The 22,147-nt window shown below is 43.3% G+C and overlaps 1 protein-coding gene across 2 annotated transcripts in view; it reads right to left on the reverse strand.

Moving 5' to 3' along the window:
* TNR (tenascin R) overlaps positions 1-20,036 on the reverse strand; it is a 75,901-nt gene extending 55,865 nt beyond the window's left edge. Inside the window, exons 1-6 of one of the 2 annotated variants that reach the window (XM_077155758.1) lie at positions 19,538-20,036; positions 16,631-17,107; positions 10,384-10,647; positions 7,535-7,650; positions 5,150-5,300; positions 1,962-2,231 (exon numbers count right to left, since the gene is read on the reverse strand). In XM_077155758.1, the coding sequence (XP_077011873.1) occupies positions 1,962-2,231; positions 5,150-5,300; positions 7,535-7,650; positions 10,384-10,647; positions 16,631-17,107; positions 19,538-20,036 (1,777 nt within the window). Of the gene's footprint in view, positions 1-1,961; positions 2,232-5,149; positions 5,301-7,534; positions 7,651-10,383; positions 10,648-16,630; positions 17,108-19,537 lie in introns of those variants that run through there. The other variant, XM_077155759.1, reaches the window with a different exon arrangement.
* Between the last annotated feature and the right edge of the window lie 2,111 nt (positions 20,037-22,147).

A 22,147-nucleotide genomic window follows, 5' to 3' on the forward strand; every position in this document is an offset into this window, starting at 1 on the left:
TCTTTTTTTTTTTCTGCCTCTTCAAACTCCTTATCTGAGCAACGCACAATGAAACGACTTTTCAAACAAAAACAATCTTAAACTTAAGAAAAGAATGCAGGTCCCCGGCTGGCCCTCGGGAGATCCATGGCGCTGAGCCATGAGCCAGCGGTGGTGTTGGAGGGGGGGGGGCAGGGGTGGAGAGGCTGACTTTGAAACAACCAGTATGGAGCATTGCACCAGGTCCCTTTCTTGGACTCCGCGCTGAGCATTTTTGACCAAAAGAAGAAGGGAAGAGAAACGAAAAGAATTTATTTCCTTTTTTCTAAGAAGCACCCTCAGTTACTGGGGATCCCAATATGTATTTAGTAAAAAATCTGATGGGTACCCCTGAGTGCATGAAGTCTGTCACAGGGGAGGGAGAGGAAACTAAATGGAATTGTTTTATTTTTCAGAATCAATCCCTGCCTTCTCCATTACATCCAAGTCTAACTTGCTCCCTTTTCTGCAGAGAGTTTTACCCTCTCCGATGTTTTCTTCTGTGTGGAGGATGTCCTGCTTAACCCCTGGACTCCCTTTTCCTTCTTACTCTGGGGAAGATGTGATGAGTTTTGCGGCAAGGGCTGCCGGCTGTCCTCTCCCCTCCCCACCTTCAGGAGTGGGCAGTCCCAGGGATCGGGTCCTCTGCTTGTTCCTTCTGCTGTAAGTTCGATCTGAGTAGTCCCCCAACTTCTACCACATGGAGAGACTTAGCAGGGTCCACAGTGGCCTCTCACTGGGTAGGTAAGCCTAATTTCTGGGTTCAGTTTGCAAGCCCATCTGGCTCTAACACTTAGATTCATGCTCCAAGCAAAAGAATGTTTTGGTCTCATCTCTCTTACTCTTTGCCTTATTTGTCAGTTGGTTTGAAACACAGGAGGAGAATAAGGGTGTTGTTTATTGGGCCTTTTTGAAGACCCAACCTACCCCATTCTGTAATTGGGTCTCATGCCACAACCCAAGGTGGGGTGATCACGTTAGTGATTCTCCTACTTTACCCCAGGAGGGAAGAAGTTGGTTCTTTCATCTTACAAATAACCAGTTTCCTGTGACCCCTGAGAAAGCTTGGAGTTGGCAGAGACATATCTTGACATGTGGCCTCTCCAAGGGGAAGAGGTGGAGACAGAATCTGGGTTAGTTAGGGACTCACTCTCTGGTCACTGGCCCTGTTTGACCCAGTGAGTGCCAGGATTCCTGTCCTTGGGATGGTCTCTATTCTCCTTGCTGAGAGGGTCAGGGAGTAAGTCACTCTGAGGTCTTGCCACTCCCGATTGTTGGTGAAGCTTTTTCAGGGTCCCAACCACCTTGGAAAGGGGAAGGGGGGGGTCATCAGAGCAGGGCAGGAAACAATGTTTTGGGCTTTATTAAGCCTATTGTCAAATTGAGCCTTATTGCTTACAAATGGCAGGTTGAGTTGCTGAATCTCAATAAGAGGGTCTGCTTATGGTTGTGCTGGCTGCGTTTTGTACAACTCCAGGGGACACCCTTTACATCATAGTGCTATAGTCATTATAGGTTTATATTATTAACACAACAATTTCCTGTATTTACAATGAAGAGTATTGAAGATGGGGCATCTTTTCTGAACTCTCACAAATTGTCATTTGGGCCAGCAATATGGATGCTTACATGTCTTCTAGACAAACTTTTCATTTTACAAATGAGAAACCTCAGATCCTAGGGGGGAAGGATTTATATCAGGTCACAGAACTAGATAGTGGCAGAGGCAGAAGTTAGAACCTAGTTCTCCTTACTACTGGTGCTTTTTCCTCTATACTGTGATGTGAACATCACCAGGAGGCCCTAGAACCTCTGGCTTCCTTCTTGCAGAGGCAGTGATAACATACAGGTCCAAGCACACATCTTCTCAACCCCTTAATTCTCCCCTTGCCATGATGACACCACGAGAGGGCCCGTCCTACTCTCTCCCACGGCAGCCTTACCTGTTGTAAACTGGGTGGTGGTGGAGTCGCTCTCATTGGTCCCGCGGACGGCACTGACCGACACCTCATAGTGGGAGCCGGGCCGCAGGGCCTGCACTGAGTATTGACTTAGTGGGGGCTGTAGCCGGAAGGTGGTCTTCCCGCCTTCCCCGCCCACCAAGCCATATTTCAAGAGAATGAAATCGACTTTGGCTCGAGGTGGGGTCCACTCCACAAAGGCCACGGTGTCAGAGACATCTCGAACCAGGATTTGCATGGGTCCATCGATGACTGAAGGAAAAGATCCAACAGAACCAAAAGTTTGATTGAGAAATAAGCATTCTCTTATTACCACAGAACCTTGACTAAGACGTGTTTTTTTTTAACCAATCCACCCTCTGGCTCACTCCCTATGCTGTGTCCAGAAAGGAATACCTCCCTCAGGGCTGTTTTAGGCTGATATTAAGCCTCTCGATTTTTCAGAGTTGAGTCTATCCTTGGCCACACACTGCTCTTTCTGGGTCCAACTCAGACCTCTTCTATCTTAAGCAGTTTAGGATTTTTTTAGTCGAACACAAGCCAAAATGAAAATCATCAGACCATTTTGGTGCCACCTTGGTTGGAGATAAAATGAAGTCCCATTTTTCATATTGGGGAAGTAATATGATTTAACAGCACACATTCAGATGTTGTCATTTCAGCATGATTTTGGACAACTTGGGACTTTCGGATTTAATTATGAGATGAAGGAAATGGCATTCTGGCTGCTGTATAGGCATAATGCCTGGCATATATTAGGCATTTGGTAAATGAACAAATAAATCAATGGATGATCCTCTTCATCCATGAGGAAGAAGGGGAAGCATTTCACTGAATTAGAGTTTCTTGAAGAAAAAAAAAAGGTGTCACCGATACACAAATGACCACATACGGCTTTTGTCCTTCAACTCTTCACATTGCCCTAAACCCAAGTCATAATGGATTGACCATTTTAGAATGTGATTATGTAGCACAGAGGGCTCTAGCTGCGGGAGGTCCTGTAATTTGCATTCATAAAAGGCCTGCCTGAAAGAAATCAGTCTGAGTTCCCGATGAGGACTCAGAGCTTCGTAGGGGTTCTTGGTGTAGGTCAGACCTCAGCAGAAGGAAACAATTAAGCAATCAGTTCCTAAAAACAGCAGACAGGGTTGGGAGTGAACCATCTTTTTTTGTAGCCACCCATGGGTGCTACCCTTTGGATGTCCACTTGGTAGTGATGTTGCTTTGAGGTCAAGGAGGCATCAACTTGATTTCTAAACAAACACAAGTCTTCTTCAAGATACAAACTGGAATAAATGTTTCTCTTTCCATTTCCTCATGACTCTGTACACAATGCCAACATATTTACTAGGAAAGACTTTTTCTTAATTTGAAAAAATTCTGCCTAGCTTTACCACAAATTTTTAGATCTGGAACTTTATACTTTAGTCTTAAGGAACTTCCAAACCAAAAAATACTGCAAATTTTGTACAAATGTGGCTTGAGTATAAGAATGAGGCAGCGCTGGACTGCCTTTTCTAAAGAACTCCCAATACTTTGAAAGAGAAACATTAAATAACTGTAATGTTCTTCTCTGCCCTCTTATGAACCAACCTCTCCTCCTAGCCATTTTTCTTCTGCTAATGTTTTCTTAATGTCAAATCACAGGAATGACTTGGGGACCCTGAAAAAATGCTATACCAAAAGAGGAGAATGGGCAATACTATCAAATGTCAACTCTTCAGATTTAAGCATGACCTGGGGTGACAGAGTCTGCAGAAGAACTCAAGCCATGAACAGCTGGAAGGAGTCCTACAAAACACTCTAAGTTGCATGACTACTAGAGTTTCTTCTAAAATGTTTTTGGGTTAGTGGTTTTAAAGCCTTTTTTTGATAAAAATGTTTTTAATAACAAAATCTTAAATAACTGTGCAAAATACAAAACAGAGAAGAGAGGAGCTGTTGGATCCTTACCTGACTTTTGCCTGAAGCATTGCCATGAAATCTTAGGACTCTATGAAGCACAGTCTGATGCCATGATAGTTTTCAATCAATGTTTTCTAGACTGAGCACAAGCCTCAGCACCCGATGCTATTTCCTTTGGCTCTAAGTAGCAAACTATGAATTGCTAATCCATAAACATGGTCTCCTTAAATAGTGATGTTTCCTTTTCTGTTTAACTTGATCTTTCGTCTAAGACTGGCTTTCCTGGGTCAATTTCTGTTTATGAAAAATAAAGCTAGGTTTTGTTCCCAGACCATGCACCCAATAAAAAACTAACTAAATAAAGCTGTCCCAATATCCACCAACTTCTGTGTCGTATCTGATGGGGAAAGTTGCTTAATCTATAAGTCTCAGTTCTCCAATCAGTAAGATGGGGGCAAAAATGATGCCAGAAGCTATTTATAGCTTTGAGAAATTCTTGGTGACGTGCACATATATGCACCGCAATTTCTAATTTCCAGCATGAAGAAGAATTAATTTCCTAGTTAAGGAAATAATAAGGCAAAATACCATATAATTGAATGAATCAAACCTGGAAATATAATGAGTGTCAATGAGATGAAGTGTGGGGATGAATTATTAATCACCTTGAGCATTGACCAAACCTATACCTACTGGTCCTGAATAACTTGCATCCTGCTGATTTCACTTCTTGGCATGTTCTCCGGTATGTGCACATAGACCAAGTGTTAAGCGTTCACTCTTATCAACATAGTATTAATTACTTTGTGTTTTTAATTTAATCCTCATCTCAACTCTGTGAAGGAGGTATTACTGTTCTTCATTGTAAAATGAATTGAGGTTTGGGAAGGCTGGGTGATTTTCCCAAATCTCACTATAGATAAGCAGTGAGTCACCTCTTTCTCTTTCCAAAGCTCATGATACTCAGAGATGACAAATGAAGTCTCTTGATGACTAAGATCAGAAGAAATATACTGGAAATCTAAACAAAGAGTTTTCTCCACGGAATATTCTCCCAGATCTGTGTTTGTAAGGATAGGCAACAGGGGAGATGTTCAGTTGAGGCTGAACATCTGGTAGAGTAGCTCCATCCCAGGGGTACCAAAATCATTCTCAGTTTTGGGAGGAATCTTAGCACTCGTTTTGACTGTCGCTTATTGGATGATTGTGCATTTCCTTTTCCTGAGTGAGCTAATGGAAAAAGGAAGCGATCAGGAGACACTCACCAGTAGAGACGCTGGCCGAGGTAGGGGGGCTCCGGGCTTGCTCTTTCAGAGCTACCACATTGACAATGTATTCTTCCCCAGGCTTCAGTCCTGTCTGGTTGAAGGAGGTAACATCACTGGGGAGCTGAGCAATCACTCCTCCTTCATTGTTCTGGAAGGTGGGAGGAAGGGAAAGAGCAAAGGAAGTAAAGAGAGAAATCTGATGAGAGAAAAGTAAGGGTATGAAACATGGATGGTAGGCTAGGAATTAAAAATGGTGACCACATCTCTTCCTTCCATGCTAACAGCTGAGTGTCTGGGGATGGGAACAACTGCAATGCCACCACTTTAGGAGCATTTGGCAAATGGAGAACCAATTTGCAAGAACATTTCTTTGGCCTCTACTGAGTTTGTTAAGCTTGCCAGTAGAAATTAGTCATGAGGTGATGCAGATTGGCTCTTGCCAAAGATTAAATGTTTGATGGTTATGGTTAATATCCATCAGATTTTTTTTTTTGGCATTTATCATGATAAGCATTCCCTTGGCTATTTAGAAGAATATTGTTGTATAAATGCCTTTATATACACATACAGCATATTTCAAACTAAGACATTCTCATTTTTTTTTTTATGAGCTGGAGCTATTATTTTGCTATAACTGAAGTTTCTCATGATGTTGTATTGGGTGCAAATCTGTCAATGTCTGGTTTCTCTTTCACCCAGATGGGTTTGAGCTCAGTGACATAATTAACAAAGAAAATAAAAATAAAGCAGAAAGCAATGAATAATTCAAAGGAGAGAGAAGGAGAAGATTTGGTGGAAGAGGAAATAAAAAAGATCAGCTTGATGAAGATGGGTCCAAGATAATACATATTTTCTGTGTGGCCATGGAAATGGAAGAGAACAGAGAGCCCTTTTGCTGGTACTGCCCTTCTCACTTACTCTCTGTTCATGTCATCTCCCTTATATAATTTATAGCCACACTCTTAGAGATCAGAGTGATAAATATCCCCCAGTGGCCTCAAACCTACAAATTGCAACTGTTACTCCATGAGCCTGTGTGGTTGACCTTGGCATACCCTTGCCAGCCCATCTCTTATTTTGTTTTACATACTGGATATAGAGCAGATGAAACTGACATCGTTATTTCTGTTTGAATAGTGGGAGGATGTGATTCCCTCTGCCCTGTTGCAATTCAGTTACTTCCATATTTTATAAATTTATACATTTTAACTCAGATAAAATATAAAAGATGTCTGTGTAGATGTATTTAGCTTGCCATGACATGCCCATTTCACATGACTATATCCATAAGAAAGTGGAGCAACTTGGTTTAGTGAACTGAGGTGGGTACTAGGAAATGGCGATGTGGTTCTCATCTTAAGCCTGTCACCAACTGACCATGTGATGTCATTTAAGTTCTCTGAGTCTTAGTGTCTGCAAACTAAACTAAACTAGATGTAGGGGTAGTACACTGTGACTTGAAAGGTCTTCTATAATTCCAATAGTCCATGGCCCTGAAATTTTGAAGCAAAACACTGTTGATATCATAGTCTTGTTAAGCCAAAAATGTGTCATCTGTCATTAGAAATGACTTAAGCCTCATGAATGACTGAAGAAATGCTCTTTGATGTTGAAGGATGAAGATAGAGGGAAGGAGTATGACTGAATGTTATAGCCCCATGAATGGTTTAGTTAGGGAGAACATGGGTAGGGTCAATAAATTCTGGAACCCCTAAACTATGCAGGCAACTCTGGCAATGTATAAAAGTTAGTTTTAGGTTTAATAAAAGAAATACCGCATTAAAGAGTGGGAAGGAATCTCAGGATACTTTTAAACTCAAGGAGTGATGATATCATTTGTTTAAGGAGAATTTTGCTCAATTAATAAGTTATTAACTCACTAGGAAAAATTCAGGGAAGCCAAGGAGTTTTGGTGCCACATTCCTAACCTTTAGATAATGAAGACATGCAAGCTGATTTTTTAGTGCAATTTTCTGCAACAGAGTGAGGCTGTAGACTAACTTCATGACTGATTCAGTCAGGCTTTTCTTATGTCCTAAAGAGATGCTCAAACATTTTGAGGGTTTGGTTTTCAGACTGGTTAAAATCATGGCTAGCCAAGCCCCAGAGCTTTCTGAGCAGACAGCTGGGACTGGTGGCTGTTTTGTACACCCTCCTGCTATCCAAAACCCAAGTGGCAGGCTGGGGGTCACTCTTATTAGCCAGTCATCACTGATATTTGCAGAAGAAATATCCTACAACCCAGATACCCCCAATTGTCCTTTTGCATCTTTAATGGTATGGAAGGAGCTATTGAGTAGTACCTTCCCTTCTGTCCCAATTTACAGTTGAGGGTATGAATTGTCCAAAACAGGCTGCTTAGTATCTGGCAGGTGGTGTTACCTTTGGAATGAAGCTGATCTCCCACCCATCGAAGGAGAATGAGAAGGGCTCCCACTGAACCTCCACAGTTGTCTCTGTGATCGTCTTGAATTGTAGCCCTTGAGGAGTGGAGAGATCTGCAACACAGCAATGTGGGTGACAGTGTCATGGCTGTCCCTGGCGGGGGCAAAGAGCATCACCTGGAGCTTTGTTTTGGAGAACTTCCTCCACGCTGTAGATGTGGTGACGTGTGCTGAGCAACCCCAATCTTACTGCAAACACATTGTGTCCTGGGCGCAGGGTGGGCCCACTCCATGGTGGCCTTGTTGCTCAGTGTTGGGTGGAATGAGTGTGTAAACTTAGCAAACACAATCTAATAAATAATTTTTAATGCTTTCAGTTGCATAATAGGTTAATGTTCAAATGTAAAAGTCACACTTTCCTTACCAATATGGTAAATCTCGGTATTTAATATAATGCCTTTCTTCAGAGAACTTAAGCATTACTTCAGGAAGCATTACAGGATTCCTGAGAGGCAATGTCATGGCAAATATCAGTGTTCCCATTTCACAGACAGGATAAGAGAAGCTCAGAGAATTGGCTAATGGGTGGAGTAAGCCATTTTAGGAATAAAGACTAAAATGCTTCTCTTGAATATGTGATTTGCATTAAGAGCATCTGGTTTAGCTCAGATAATGAAATTTAGGATGATCTGCATTTTCCATTTGATGAAAACAAGCAAAGCAATGGCACAAGCCATGGACAATAGCATATAGTTGGAATTTTGCTTTCATTTCACTTTCTCCTTCTTTTCTCCAGTTGTTCCTCTCCTCTCTCATTATTTTATTCCTCTCTCCCTTATTCACCATTCCCTCATTTTTGTTATTTTTTCTTCTGCTTTCTTATCCTCCCTCTCTTTCTGCCACCACCCCTCCCTGCCAGACACACACACACACACACACAGGTTTAATGAGGTGGAAGCATGCTTGTCCTAATGGAGATCCAATTACCAGCCCTGAAATGTGACAGCATGACTTTTCTCAGTTCTCCTGGGAATCAGCTCCCATTTTAGCTTTGTCTCTCATGGGATATTCCAATTGGAAAACTGACCCACTCTCATCCCTCCTGTTTGGAAGCTTCCTCATGTTCCTTGGTTGAAAGACAGGGGTGATTCTGAACCCAATTCATGTGGAGTGAGTTACATGATTTTGTCCTTGTCACCTGGGAGCGTGCCTGAGGGGATTCCCTGGATTGGTGTCATAACCGTACCGTGGATGGAAACCTCATCATTGTATGCACTTGTGGATCAGAGAAGAGACATTTGGGAGTCAGGCCAGGTGCTCACTCTGGTGACTCATCCCAGAGCAAGGTGGGAAAAGCAGCAGATGGTGGCCTACCTCTGGCAGATACTGAAAACTAGTTTTCAGGCACCAGAGGAATTTTTTTAAAAGGTCGAACAGAAACAGAGATAATTATAGGCATGTTAACAGACTCAGCATTCATAAGCAGAACCCAATATTATAACAGTTTTTGTCACCTGAAAAGCAAGGGGACAAGATGACTTCTTAAATTCTTTCCCCTCTGCCAATCCCTATCTGGGCTCAATTAAGTCCTCAGACCTCCATGAAACCTTCATGGCCAACTGCCTACACTGCCACTCCTTTTTGGAGCTCTCATGGCGTTTGTAACCCAGATCATCTTGGGTGGAAACCTTTACCCTATACTGGTGCTAAGTCCCATTGAAAAAGCCAGGGACTCTCTGATTTCCAGGGGCTTATGTTCTCATGGTCACCTTTTGTTCCTATTTGCTGTGGCTGGTAAAATTACTCACATCTCACCTCCTTTGGGTGCTCTCTTCTCTCTTCCCAGAATTTAATCAGTGTGCATGGCAGATTTGGCAGTAGGTTTGGGATGAAGAGAGTTAGAAGGGTGGCACCCTCATGGAAGGAAATTCCTCCCTGGCTTAAATTTCTCTGAAGACTACTCTTCTTGATTTTTGAAACTCCAAAGTAATATAGGTCAATTGTAACAATTTAAGAATTCAAAGGTATCTAAAGAAAAAGAATAATAGTGTTTTCCTATTTCTTCCTCATCTCACTCTTTGATGTAGTCAGTATTGCTGGTTGGTATGCAAACTTTTACATTTTCCCTATGTTTAAATAAACCTACATAAAATATAAATACACACATACAGGATTTTTTCCTCTGTTAAAAACCAAAATAGAACTGTCTGTTTTTTGTGGAGGGTAGTTTAGTTTGCTCTATCTTTGCCTCTCCGTCTCTCTTTCTTTTTTTCCTACTGAATTCTTTCTAAATTACATTCTGGAACCTCAATTTTATAAGCAAAATAAACCGTCAAGATATTCTGCTAAACAAAAGACCATGAAGAAATTATGCCACTCCTCTATAAGGAAAAGTGGATGTTGTCAGTTGTGCTTTTCGATAAGTATTTTTTTCCACTTTGGTATATGCTTACATCTGTACATAAACATACCATTTAGTACTTGTTTATTATGTGTCCTGATTTCGAATTTCTAATTAGATTGAAAGTCCAGAAAAGTCTCCTACTTTACTTGATTTCTAATCAGAGCCCAGCTTATAGCAAGTCAGTATTCAATAATTACAATGCATTTTGTCCTTTTGGTTCTATGATTTATGGGAGCTGAATGAATTTTGAAATTCTCTTAATAAGCAGTGACTTTTTAATCATGCACCTTTCCCATGTGAGCCACATCTATATCCCTTCCCCTTAAATGCAATGTCACTGCAGGCATCCCCGAAGAATTAAGAAAAGACACTACTATCATGAATGCCCATGATCTCATGTAGGGGAAAAGAAAAATGAAGCAGGAAGGGGAAATGGTACGTACGGGTGGCCACCTTGGCAGTGATGGGAAGGCTGAGGATGTTGCTAATGACAGCGTAGACGCTGATGTTGTAGGTGAGACCTGGCTCCAGCTCCGTGATGGTGACACCACTCCAATCTCCAGGCACCCGTTGCTGGAGCTGGAGGCCCTCCAGGGCCATCGGCTGGTAAGAGATCACATATTCCGTCACTGCCATCGGCCCGTCCCATTCCAGCTCAATGGACCTGTCGCTGATACCAGCCACTCGCAAGTCCTCTGGAGGGGCAACTACCGGGAGGCAATACACAGATAGCATGAGCTCAGAGGATTGCCTTCCCTATCCTGACTCAGCTTTGCTGCCACGCATCTCATCCCACATGCTACGTCTATATATTTCTGCTGGACTCAGTGGCTTTGAGTGACTTGTAACCCCCTTTGAAGGCAAGTTCTTTTCTTTTCAGTGCTTAGTAACCCTCAATTGATAGAGTCTCCCAATAGCTTGTGAGAGCTGATTGCTGAATTTCCAGGAATTTTGCGAGACAGTTGTTAAACACAGCCATTACTAAAGATTACATTTTATAAACTCACAATTAAGAAAATTGTATTTTAAAAAATGGTAATAAATACTCAAAACTCATCTTCCAAGCTATTTTACTATTGTCTGTGCTCTGAAGGTAATTTGCATCTATTGCATGTGTGTGGTGGAAATGCTATATAGTTGTGTGTCACTGCGCATCTCTTCCTAGCTCCGGTTTGGTGACAATCATGTTGGTAGTTTGAAATTGGCCACAGAGGGGGTGTTTACACCATGAAATTGGCAAAAAACAACAAATCAGCGCTTTTTATTTTTTCTTTCAGAGAGCCAGTAGTTAGCTATTTAATAGCATACCACTGCCCCTGGCTTTTGGTAGTTAATAAATTACTGTCACCAGATCACCCTGGAGCTAATACCTGATTTGGCAAGTGGAAATAAAAGCTTGTTCTTGCTTATTTGGCAAAATATAAGGAGTAAAAACAGTAAGTCCTGGAAGCCACAGCATGAAGAAGACATTCAATAGCCCCCTTTTGGTGGCATTTTCCCTAGCAAAAGGAGATTTTTTATGTTTAAAAGAAATGTAACTTGTGTTCAGCTAGGTTTTCTTAGCCTGGATCTTAGGAATGATGATAAAGAAGCACACTGGTGGGCTTTACTTTTCTCCCTTGTCCTACTTCTCAAATGCTATTCAAAGAATCACCAAAGATCAATCTCATTGCAAAAACCTTTCATCCACGGTTCTGTTAAGAACTGAAAATTCACCAATAGTGTGAGCATCAAATAATTGAATCTTTAAGACCAATTTGGAGGCTAACTCCAGTATACTTGCAGTTGGACCTGCCCATAGATTAAACCAAAGATCTGGCCAATATTTAAAAGGTCCTAATTGACTTATACATTTATATGGAGTAGAGGCTTAATTAGTTTAAGAGTTGTCATTGGTTTTGAAGTTCTCTTCTGGGTAACCTCACTGTTTCACTTTATGGGTGGGTAGTTCTAGGCTAGGTGCTTTTCACAGAACTGTGTGATTGGAAGCTCCTGGCCCCTCTGCCATGCTTACACACGGTCCCTCACATTCTTGACAGAGGCTGAAATTGGGGGCCCTTCAACTGACACCAGATCCATGGGATAGAAATCAGGAACGTTGTATTAGCATGTCAGATATTTGCTTTGGTTGCTTTTGTCCCAAACCAGTCATTGTATAGAATAGCCTGGAAAACAGAGTTTCCTCTGATTGAAGATAGCAAATGTTGACTGAAACAAAAAATAAAAAACCTGTTCTTTAAAATTTATGAAACTAGGTAAGTATAAATAAAATTCAAGTAATTAAACTTTCAAATGGTTTTTTTCATAAATGTGTCATTTATAATTCTGATATTATTAAAGGTTAGAACTGTACCAAGACCTTTAGGGCAGCCTGGATGACGTGTACAAAATGACTTCTCAAACAAAGGAGGAAGAACCGATGCATAGAACATACCAGAATTTTTCACAATAATGTCAAGCATTTATTATGCACCAGAAAAAATGCTAAATACCCTTACATGGATTCTCCTTTCATCCTCTCACTAACACTATGGAATAGGTTTCAAATTATTACCCCTGTATTATAGATGAAGAAACTGAATCATGCAGCCAGCAAATACGGATGCTGGAATATGATCCTAGCAGAACGACTTCACTCTATAACCTCTTGGACAAACATACAATGCAACTTTACATTTATATAGCATCTCACAGCTTCTAAAACATGTTCATACATTCCACCTAATTAGAATTAAAAAAAAAATCTTTAGTAACAGCCCTATGATGTAGATTGGGTAGATATAATTAGAATTATCCCAATTTTAAAAATGAGGAAACTGAGGCCCAGGTTGAGGGAATTGACAAAACTCAGGGAGTTGGGTTGTAGCAAAACTGACTCTCAAACCTAGATCTAAGTTTGGCCCTCTTTCCCCTGCAATTTGTACAGCAGGTTAGAGATTGTGCTAGATGCTTCCTTCCATTTATAAACAGCTCCCCCTCCCCACAACTAAACTACATTAGGGAATAATTCAGACCATGAAATATGCTGTGCTTTCCACACTGCCACTCTTCCTAGAGTAAGAAACCTCTAAAAAAGGTTGCCTAGTGCCTTTCTCTTTTGGTTAAATGCACTGACTCCCAGTCTCTTCTGCAGGAGGTCTCCTGCTACAGTGACAGAAATGGCCGTTCCAAGTTTCAAGTCATCAACAACTCTTAGGGCACTGGAGGCAAGTCAGTGTATTTTGGTTCTTTCTTTCAGAAAATAAAGCTGATAATGACAATGGAGGGTGAACCAAGAAGGGCATACTGAGCTTCCGAAGTAAAAAAGAGGTGCAGAAGAATTTCTTCTCTTGACAACTTAGCTTGAGAACTGAACCTGGTGGTAAGCATTGCCTTCCCTTCTGACAGAGAAGGCAGCTACTGGTGTCCTTCCTGTGGAAAGGTTCTCACGGGCGTGGTTCTGAGGAGGAAACCATCACTGCTTGCCCTATGATTGACAGGTATATTGTAATCCTTATAGAAAGAAATGATATTCAACTATAAACAAGCCACATATTTTCAATCGATCCATTTACGGTGAGTACAAAAATATTCTTAGTCTCACTTTCTTTGGGGTTCCACCTTTGAAAATTTGGGTAAGGGTAGACTGTTAAAAAGAAATAAATTGTAGCTGGAGCAATTGTTTACCTTTTAGATCTTGCACTAATTTCACACTTGTGTGGTGAGAACAGTTGGAATTAATTCTGGGTTGTATTTCAGGTGCCAGAGGTTGGGCTGGCTGAAGAGCTGGCAGGGATGGAAGAGTGACACTGATGAATCCTCACAGTCTGACTGAAGTCCAGGGAATGGCTCTCTGGATTGTCTCAAGATGCTGCTCAGATGGTTCTTTTATCCTGCTGACTCACAGGGAGTTTGGGCCAGCTTGCTGGCTGGCTCCCACAATAATCACCTTCGCCTGTGCACAAGTGGCTTCATGTCCTTCTTTGCCCCACCTCCAACACCAAATTTGTTCTCATTTGACAGGACTCAGCTTTCATAACAGAAGACTATTTCTTTGCATGTGGGCCTTTAACATTTTTTATTTTTCCGTTCTGTTCTACTCAGTGTCCTAGAGAGGATTAAAGAGGGCTAGGAGTTGGTAGGAGACCAGGGTTTTCATCTTTGCTCTTCCGTTAATTAGCTGTTTGGCTTCGGGAAAATCTCTATCTCTCCGGACCGCTGCTTTTATAATTTGGACAATGAGAAGCCGGAGTAGTTTATTTCTAAAGCTTGTTTTAAGTGTTCATATTCATGAAGTTTTGGTTCTATTATCTTTACATGTGCAGAGAACAGAAGCAGAAGGGTTGAGATTTTTGTCCCATGGTACGCTGTGAGCAAAGATTAAGGCTAGAAGTCAAATACAGTGGCTCAGTTGACACTATTCAACTGAATCCAAGCTCTAAGGGCCTAGGGAGCTCAGAATGAAATCCACACAGTGGGCAGCTGTTTTTCATGCTCTTGCTAAAGAGAAAAGAATGACCTATGAGGAACTATATTTTGTGGCTCCCTGTGTTTTTACCTTTCTCCTCCTTTCCCTTTCCTTTCCTCACTCCTGGAGGTAAGAGAGGAGTAGCTGCAGTGTATGTACCTGCCCAGAAATGTCAAATACTAGATAAATAGATCCCTCTCCCAAAGCCTTTTCACAAAGAACAAGTAAAGTAGCACTTTAGATAATGACCCAGATACTTCTCTGGGAGAGACCTGTGGCACTTGGTTTAAAAGGTAGGCATTTAGAGCCGCACCTCCTGCAATGAGTGGTGGCTCTGGAGTTGCCATAGAAAGTGATGAAGATTATGCAACTGCCCTTCCTCATGCACTTTGGGAACCTACAAGGTCATTAAGTTGGGCCTACAGAAGTCTTCCTCAAACCGCACAGAGGTTAATGTCTTGGAGGTAATGTGGTCCTGGTTTGTTCTCGACTCATTTGTAGTTACACAAGCTGGTATCGAGTTCAGTTCAGTTTGGATCCTCGACCAAATAATAATTCTGTTTGCAAAAGGGCCCACTCCTGTAGAAAAGCAGGGCCAAGACCATCGACAGGTGTGTCCAGTCCAACAAAGATCAACTCTATGAAGAAGCATGTGTTCTGTAGAGTACCTGCGATGCAGAGGTAGTCCAAACTGGCCCTTAGCCTCTTCCACTTCTTCCAGAGGAGGGCCATGAAGCCTTCTAGAACTATCTCACCTTCTGGGTGGAATCAAGAGAATTCTTCAGCCATGCTTTCCCAGCAACTGCCTATTGACCGTGCATTCAGAAACACTGAGACTTAACTTCTGCTTGAACTTCCCTTTGGAAAGGTTGGTAAAGCAACGACATTATATTTGATTACTAAATTTCTAGAAAGAGATTTCAATTTAGTAAGCAAAACTGGGGGCTAAATGAGATCATTGGATTTGGAAAAACTAACTTCAGGAACATGACCTTTTTTTTTTACTAAGCAATGTTTTATCATGGTTATTCTTTTTATCATTGCCATTGATATTTGGGAAGATTTGAAGTTGAAGTCATATGTGCGGGAACTTGTCTTTTACTAGTCAGTTATCTAAGTGCAAATCATTGATGATACCAGAGAACAAAAGGCTGGTGAAGCTACTTCCCAGTATTTCTCCCTTCAACTTAGTTTGAAGGCTGATTAGAAAATTCCTAGAATTGACCAACTTGAAGGTTTGGCAATGTTTTTGTTTGCTGTTATTTTTCATTTTAAATCCTCCCCATGGGTACTCTAAGTGCATTGTTACAGACTGGGCCTTACATCGAAAGGATCAACTGCTTAATCCGTACTGTTAAAAATGCAAACAAATGTATCAGCGGTATCACTGATTTAGTCAGAGGAGAATCAGCAAAAGTGAAACGATGAAAATAATCCGCATCTGGTTTGGGGAGGGGGGAAGAAAGGAACCATCAATGAGATACTGGTGTTTTCCCAGTGCTGGATTTAGATCTTCTTTGTAGGGCATCACCTCTGTGTCAGCTCACCACAGGGTAGCTTTAGATGGGGTTGATTTCGATTTGGATATAATCATCTGGAACAAAGTGAGTCACAGCCTTTTAATATTCAGTACGCATTGTTAATATGTTTGTTGGTGCTTGGTGCCTTTAATACTTTATTCTTGTTTATATTTAATTCCTTGCCTACAAACACTTTTCTCCATGTGGATGCTCAGTCGTTTCATAAATTAATAACACTTTGCAGTCCATAAACTCCAAGATAACCAAAGTGCCTCACAGACTAACTTCCATTTCATGCAATGGCCTTGTAAAAGGAGATACCCCTGGAAGATAGCAGCAGGCAAGGGAGATATTTTGGGGCAAGTGGAACTCTTGAAATGTCTCTGCGTTACAGAAAGGTGGTCCCATGGCTGTACTTGCTACCCTCCCAGCACCTAAGGAGAGGACAGTGGAATGTTGCCATCAATATTGCAGTTATTGTTGTCCCAGTGTTTCAGGGGTAATGATCCAACTATCAGCCTGATTCCTGCCCTTTCCCCCTCTTATCTGCCTTGTCAATAGAGTGAATGACTCATGAAATCAGCTTCCTTGGAAATCAAATGAGTAAACCCAATTGGGAGTTATTTTGCCTAAAATCCACCTTCCCTCTTCCTCTGTCTCCCCACCACCAATCAGTTTGCTGGGACCCCTTTGCCAACCACCCCAGAAACAGCCCCTTCCTACCTGCCGAGCAGTCAGGGCCCTGGTAACCCTCTTCACAGAAGCAGAGCCCCTCCTGGCAGTGTCCCCTCCCGCTGCAGGCATTGAGGCACCGCTGCTGGCCACAGTCCTCGCCAACGTAGCCCTCCTGGCACACGCAGGTGCCATTGGCACAGCTGCCCTTTCCCGAGCAGTCCGCAGGGCACCTCAGCTCACTGCAGTCTTCGCCCGTGTAGGGCTCTTCACAGACACACTCTCCGTCCACGCAGAGCCCCCGGGAGCTGCAATCTGTGGGACACCGAAGTTCAGAGCAGTCGTCCCCGCTGTATTCACTGTCACAGATGCACTGGCCATCCACGCACACGCCCCGGCTGGAGCAGCCCAGGGGGCAGTAGGGCTCCGAGCAGTTCTTGCCGAACCAGCCTTCGTTGCAGATGCAGCCACAGGACTCGAGGCTAAAGTTGCCGTGGCCACTGCAGTGAGGGATATAGTCCAGTTGTCCTGGAACGGTCAGGGAGAAGGTCAAAGGACAGCAGCAGCATCTCCTGTGAAATGGTGCATGGGGAGGGGTGGGCAGAGACCTCTACTCACTTTCTGATCAGATTTGTTTTGCTGAGAATTAAGCTTAACACAATTTGGACCATAATCAATTTAGTAAGTCTTTTCATCTAATGTGGGTTTGCCTGTCCCTAGCACAGTGGTTGGGGCCAAAGGTGAACCAAATCTGGTCCCTGTCCTTCATAAGTTTGCCTTCAGAGTGTCTTAGGTTGGCTTCCCTGGAAGAAAACTTGTGATGAGGATTTGTGTGAAAGTGATCTACTGGAACGTATCCCCAGGAAAAAATGGTGGGGGAGTGCGACAAATGGGGACGGGAAGGATCCCAAGCCTGGGTGCATTCTCAAGCAAAGTGCCATGGAGGGTAATTTGGGTTTAATCCTGGGTGGGTGGTTGCACTGGAAATAATGCAGGCCACACCTGGTCCTGGATTAAGAGCTGTCTCTGGAGCACTGTCCATTTCCAGGCCCTTCCATTTTCTCTTCCAGCTGGCCAGGGAGGTTCCACTGCCCAAGGATAGCCCTCTGACATAAATGCCCAGGTGCTGGCTGTGGGGAGTGGAAGGGACTCTGGGGGTGTAAGTTGGACACTGCACCTGCTATACAGGGGAAGATCACACATGTTACAAGCCTACCCTCCTCCCTCCTTCTTGCCATCTAACTAACTCTGCTCGTCCATCACAGCTCAGTGCCAGGGTCACTTCATAGCCTTCCTGGAGCTATTGTTCTCTGTGATCCCTTTAGGATTCTATGCATATCTCTGTCTACAATCTAACTACAGTGGCTGATTTATCTGTCTAGCATGAATCAAACAAACTTATTAAACATCCTAAGCTGAGTACCTGCTTGGCATCTTTCTCTTCTTTTGGCCCTGAGGATACGAAGTCAAGTAAGTTATGTCTCTGTTTAATTCTGCTATGTCTCACAGCCCCCTTGGACTGAAATGGTGTTGTACTGATATAGTTTAGCATAGCTCTTCCTTGTAGGTATTTATCATGTTTTCCAGGGAGCCTTGTGGGAGTGTGGTAAAAACCCTGTTTATGGAAGCCACCCAGGCTTCATGAGCAACAGAAGGTCCTTGTCTTTGGAAACCTATGACTTCTTGTTCTCCAGCTCCATTGAAAAGATGAACTGACCCAACAGTTCTCACTAAAGAACAGTAGAGTGAACAACTGTACTTTCTTTTCTATCCTTCAGATTGTTTATTTATGGCTTTGGTTATAGGAGAGAGAAAAAAGTGAGAAAAAGCTATATTTCAGTGCACAAAGACTGCCCTTAATCTTGGCATCTCAGGATGAACATGTCTGACATCTCCTCTGGATACATGAGCCATCCAAGCTCTGCTAAAATTTCATCCCTGCCACCTCTTACTTTCACCCCCATGAAGGCTTTGAGATATTGGGCCCTACAGGGATGAAAATTGAATGTAAGATAGAAAATTTCTTTTCATTGAAGAATGATATTGAATGGGTGAAAGATGGTTTTTGAGTGAGAAAGCTAAGGGTGCAAAAGGGGACAGACCAGTGGATCAGCTGATACAGCTATTGCTTTTAAGTGTGCCTACTAGAAGCCAGGCCTACTTTTATTTAATAACTGTTCAGCGCTATCACCATTTGTTGGAGGGGAAAAGAAGGCAACTTGCTTAGGCCACTGAAGTGGTAAGCAGCAGAGCCAGGATTTGAACTGGGAAACTCTGGCTCTGAAGATTTAATCACTTCTCTCAGAGAGGTAAAGATAATTCATAAGTATTGCTAATTAGAGGGTAGGTGAGGCTAGAGGTAGATCCCATAAACAGCCCTTTGGGGGTGGTGGTGTAATGAGCTCTGTGGGCATGTGTGAGTTTGTGTGTGTGTGTTCCTGGAGGGAACGGCAGATAAAACTTCTATTTTGCTAGAGCAGCTGGGGACAGGTCCTTTGAGACCTTAATGATGATCATTTACACAGATGGGAGAAGGGCCACCACTGAGTGAACAGAACGCCTGCGTGCTCCAATCCCTCAGGTTAACACGGGTAGATATCAGTTCAACAGCCTGGGAAAACCCAAGATGAATGCAGACAGATGTCAAATTTCCCTCTTGCCACAGAAGTTGCTCTGCTGAAGCGATGTACCGTTACCTGACTCATCCCTTCCCCAAATCAGGCTAATGTACTGCAAACACGCTAACCAGTGGGGAGAATCCCTGAACTGAATTCCCGGGGGAAGGACCGCGTTTACATCTTGGAGACACATTAGCAGACAGATAGCGCTTTGTTTTTTTTTTTCTCCGACCGTGGGAAGATGTGGGGTTTGGCTGGAGGTGCGCTGCTCGCGGTCATTTACTCTCCCGCTCTGCTCAGCCCTCCTTCCCTCCGGGCACCACCGCGCCAGCGACTCTACCTGTGGCAGCACTTTCTTGGCAGCAGTTGGCGTTGCACTGGTCCCGCAGCACCGACACCTCCCTCTCCAGCATCTCGATCCGGCTCAGCAGCTCCTGCAGGACCTGGGCTGAGCCGGCGCACGGGCAGGCCTTTTTGGGGAGGTTGATCCTGTGGGTGAAGGTGACCTGGCTCTCGCGGTCTGCGGTCTGGCCCGTGTACTCGGTCAGAGTCTCGTCGTCCGCACTCACCTCCTGCTGGGCGGAGGCCTCCAGCCCTGAGGAGCAGAGGCTGTCCAGGGGCACGTTAATGTTGTACACGTGGTTGAAGACCATGGGCTGGTCTTTGCCGGATGCGTTGTAGTTGACCACACTGCCTTCCTCCTCCACGGCTTGTCCCTGGGCCCTTTCCGTGGTGACCTCCAGCTGACACTCCGAGGGCTTGAGCATGGAGCCCAGGAGGATCAAGTTGACGCCAATTAGCATGTTTTTGAGCACGACTGTTTCCCCGTCCGCCCCCATCGTCTCCACCAAGCCCCGGGTTCAAGAGCAGCCTGCAGCGCGCCACATGGAGCTGTGGAGATCTGCAAGAGGAAATAATAGGTCGTTATAGGGTCTGCGGGGGTGGGGTGGGGGGTGTGCGGGGTAGGAAAGGGTCTGTGGCTACCAGAGTCCTGAAAGTCCAGGGTTTTGTCCCAGAGAGGGAGGTGACTGCTTCTGCAGGCCATTTCGTTACCCCCAAAGTCTAATCTAGAACACCTGAGTCTGGGCCCCATGATGGGCAAGTGGTTCCAGCAATAAAACACAGTCTTCCTGGGGACTTTGTGGAGAACTCAGACTTCTTCTTGCTTTTAGGTGAGAAGGTGAAGGGAACCATGGAGGCCTGGGTGTCTCCTCCCATTTCCTCAGTATTTATTATGAAGGGGTCCAGCCAGCCCCCTTTGAAATAACTTATTCATAAAATCCTCCAAGCTCATCTATCCATTCAATCCAGGCTGACTTTAGAATAACCAACCAGGCAGATAATATAGTTCTAGTTAATTGGGATTGTTAATAATCCTTGGGTACATTTGTGATTATCTGGAACTGTGTGAGCTGAACTTTCTTTTAATCTCCTCATTAGTATAGTCCCAGTGCTGTGTGGGAACAGGGCGTGTTTCTTCTGAAGTCCTGTTTAAATTGCTAAAATAATGAATTAGCTCCTCCACTGGTTACCTAGTCACCGTGAACCACAGAACACAATAAATTCACAAGAATGCAGATCAGTTTTACAGAAATTATATTTCTTTTTTATTCCCCATGTAAAAGGGAAAAGAGGCTTACGAATGTTGGTTCTAAATGTAGTGTTAGAGCTACTAAGAAGATTAAGGACTAAGGACCGAGCAAAAGTAACCATGGGATTCCCGAAGTAGGTGACAGCTGTTTTACGAAATGTGAACAGCGCATAGGGACACGCTGTGCACCTCAAACGTGATCTTATTTGTCGTCAGGACAGCCCTGTGACAGGACATTATGATGTTTCCCATCTTATAACTGAGGAATTTCTTCCTAGAGAGGTTAAGATTTAGTCCAGGCCTGCAGGACTCCAAAACCTGTGCTCTCAACTGTTATGTTCCACAATTCAATTTTTCTCCGGTCTTTGATATAATTTTATATGAAATTATATAAACTCTAGCATCTTCCCAGGAACACTGAGATTGGGAAAGTTTAGCTGGGGCCAGATCCAGCATCACCTCCTCTATGAAGCATTCTTTTCCCCTCTTTTCCCTCCTAGCTCCTCATCTACACACTACTGCAAGGCTAGCCTAATCTGCTGTTCATTCATGATCCCCCCAATTGCAGTACTTCCCACTCCAGACCACACGGTTCTGTTTGCCTGCTTCTCCTCACCCAGAAGGCTAAGCTCATTTAGCTCAGACCATCAGCAGTGTGTGACCAGGACACTCATAGTGAAAGTGCTCAATAAATGGTTCTTGAATGAATGGATGGAAGGAAGGATCGGCGGATGAATAAATAGATGAATTAATGGGATAACGCTCAGTCTGCAAAGGGTTGAGACATTCACAAACTCATTTAATCCTTCTCCATTATTCTCAAATTGTTCATTGTTTTCCATTTCTTTCCATTTCTCTTCAACTGTACAATGTCTGAGGGTTGATTTTTAAAAATTTTGTACATAATGATTTTATTAAGCAATAAAATACAGCAAAGTGCCCATGTGGTAGGCTCAATGTGTTGTCACAAAGTGAACACCCTTGGGCAACAACTACCTGGGGCAAGGAATTCCCGCCCACAAGCTCCCGACCCTTCCCCAGCCCCTTCAAGCTCCTCCCTGTTATGACTCCCTCTTCTCCCCAGAGACAACCATGACCTACACTTCTAACATTTTAGGTGAGCCCCCTTTCAGCACTTTGAAGGTGCCTCTCCATTGTCTTCTGGTTTGCAGAGTTGTCTTTATTCTTCCACATGTAATTTGTCTTTTCATAAGTAACTTTTATCTGTTTTTGAATTTTATAGAAATGGAATCATATTGTGTAGTGCTTTCATGCCTGGCTGCTTTCACCCACTATCATGTTTCTGAGTGTCAACCAGATTAGTTCGTTCGCTGTCAGTACAGTGTGTTTTGCAGTATA

Source organism: Tamandua tetradactyla, chromosome 4, assembly GCF_023851605.1.
Source record: "Tamandua tetradactyla isolate mTamTet1 chromosome 4, mTamTet1.pri, whole genome shotgun sequence".
NCBI lineage: Eukaryota > Metazoa > Chordata > Mammalia > Pilosa > Myrmecophagidae > Tamandua > Tamandua tetradactyla.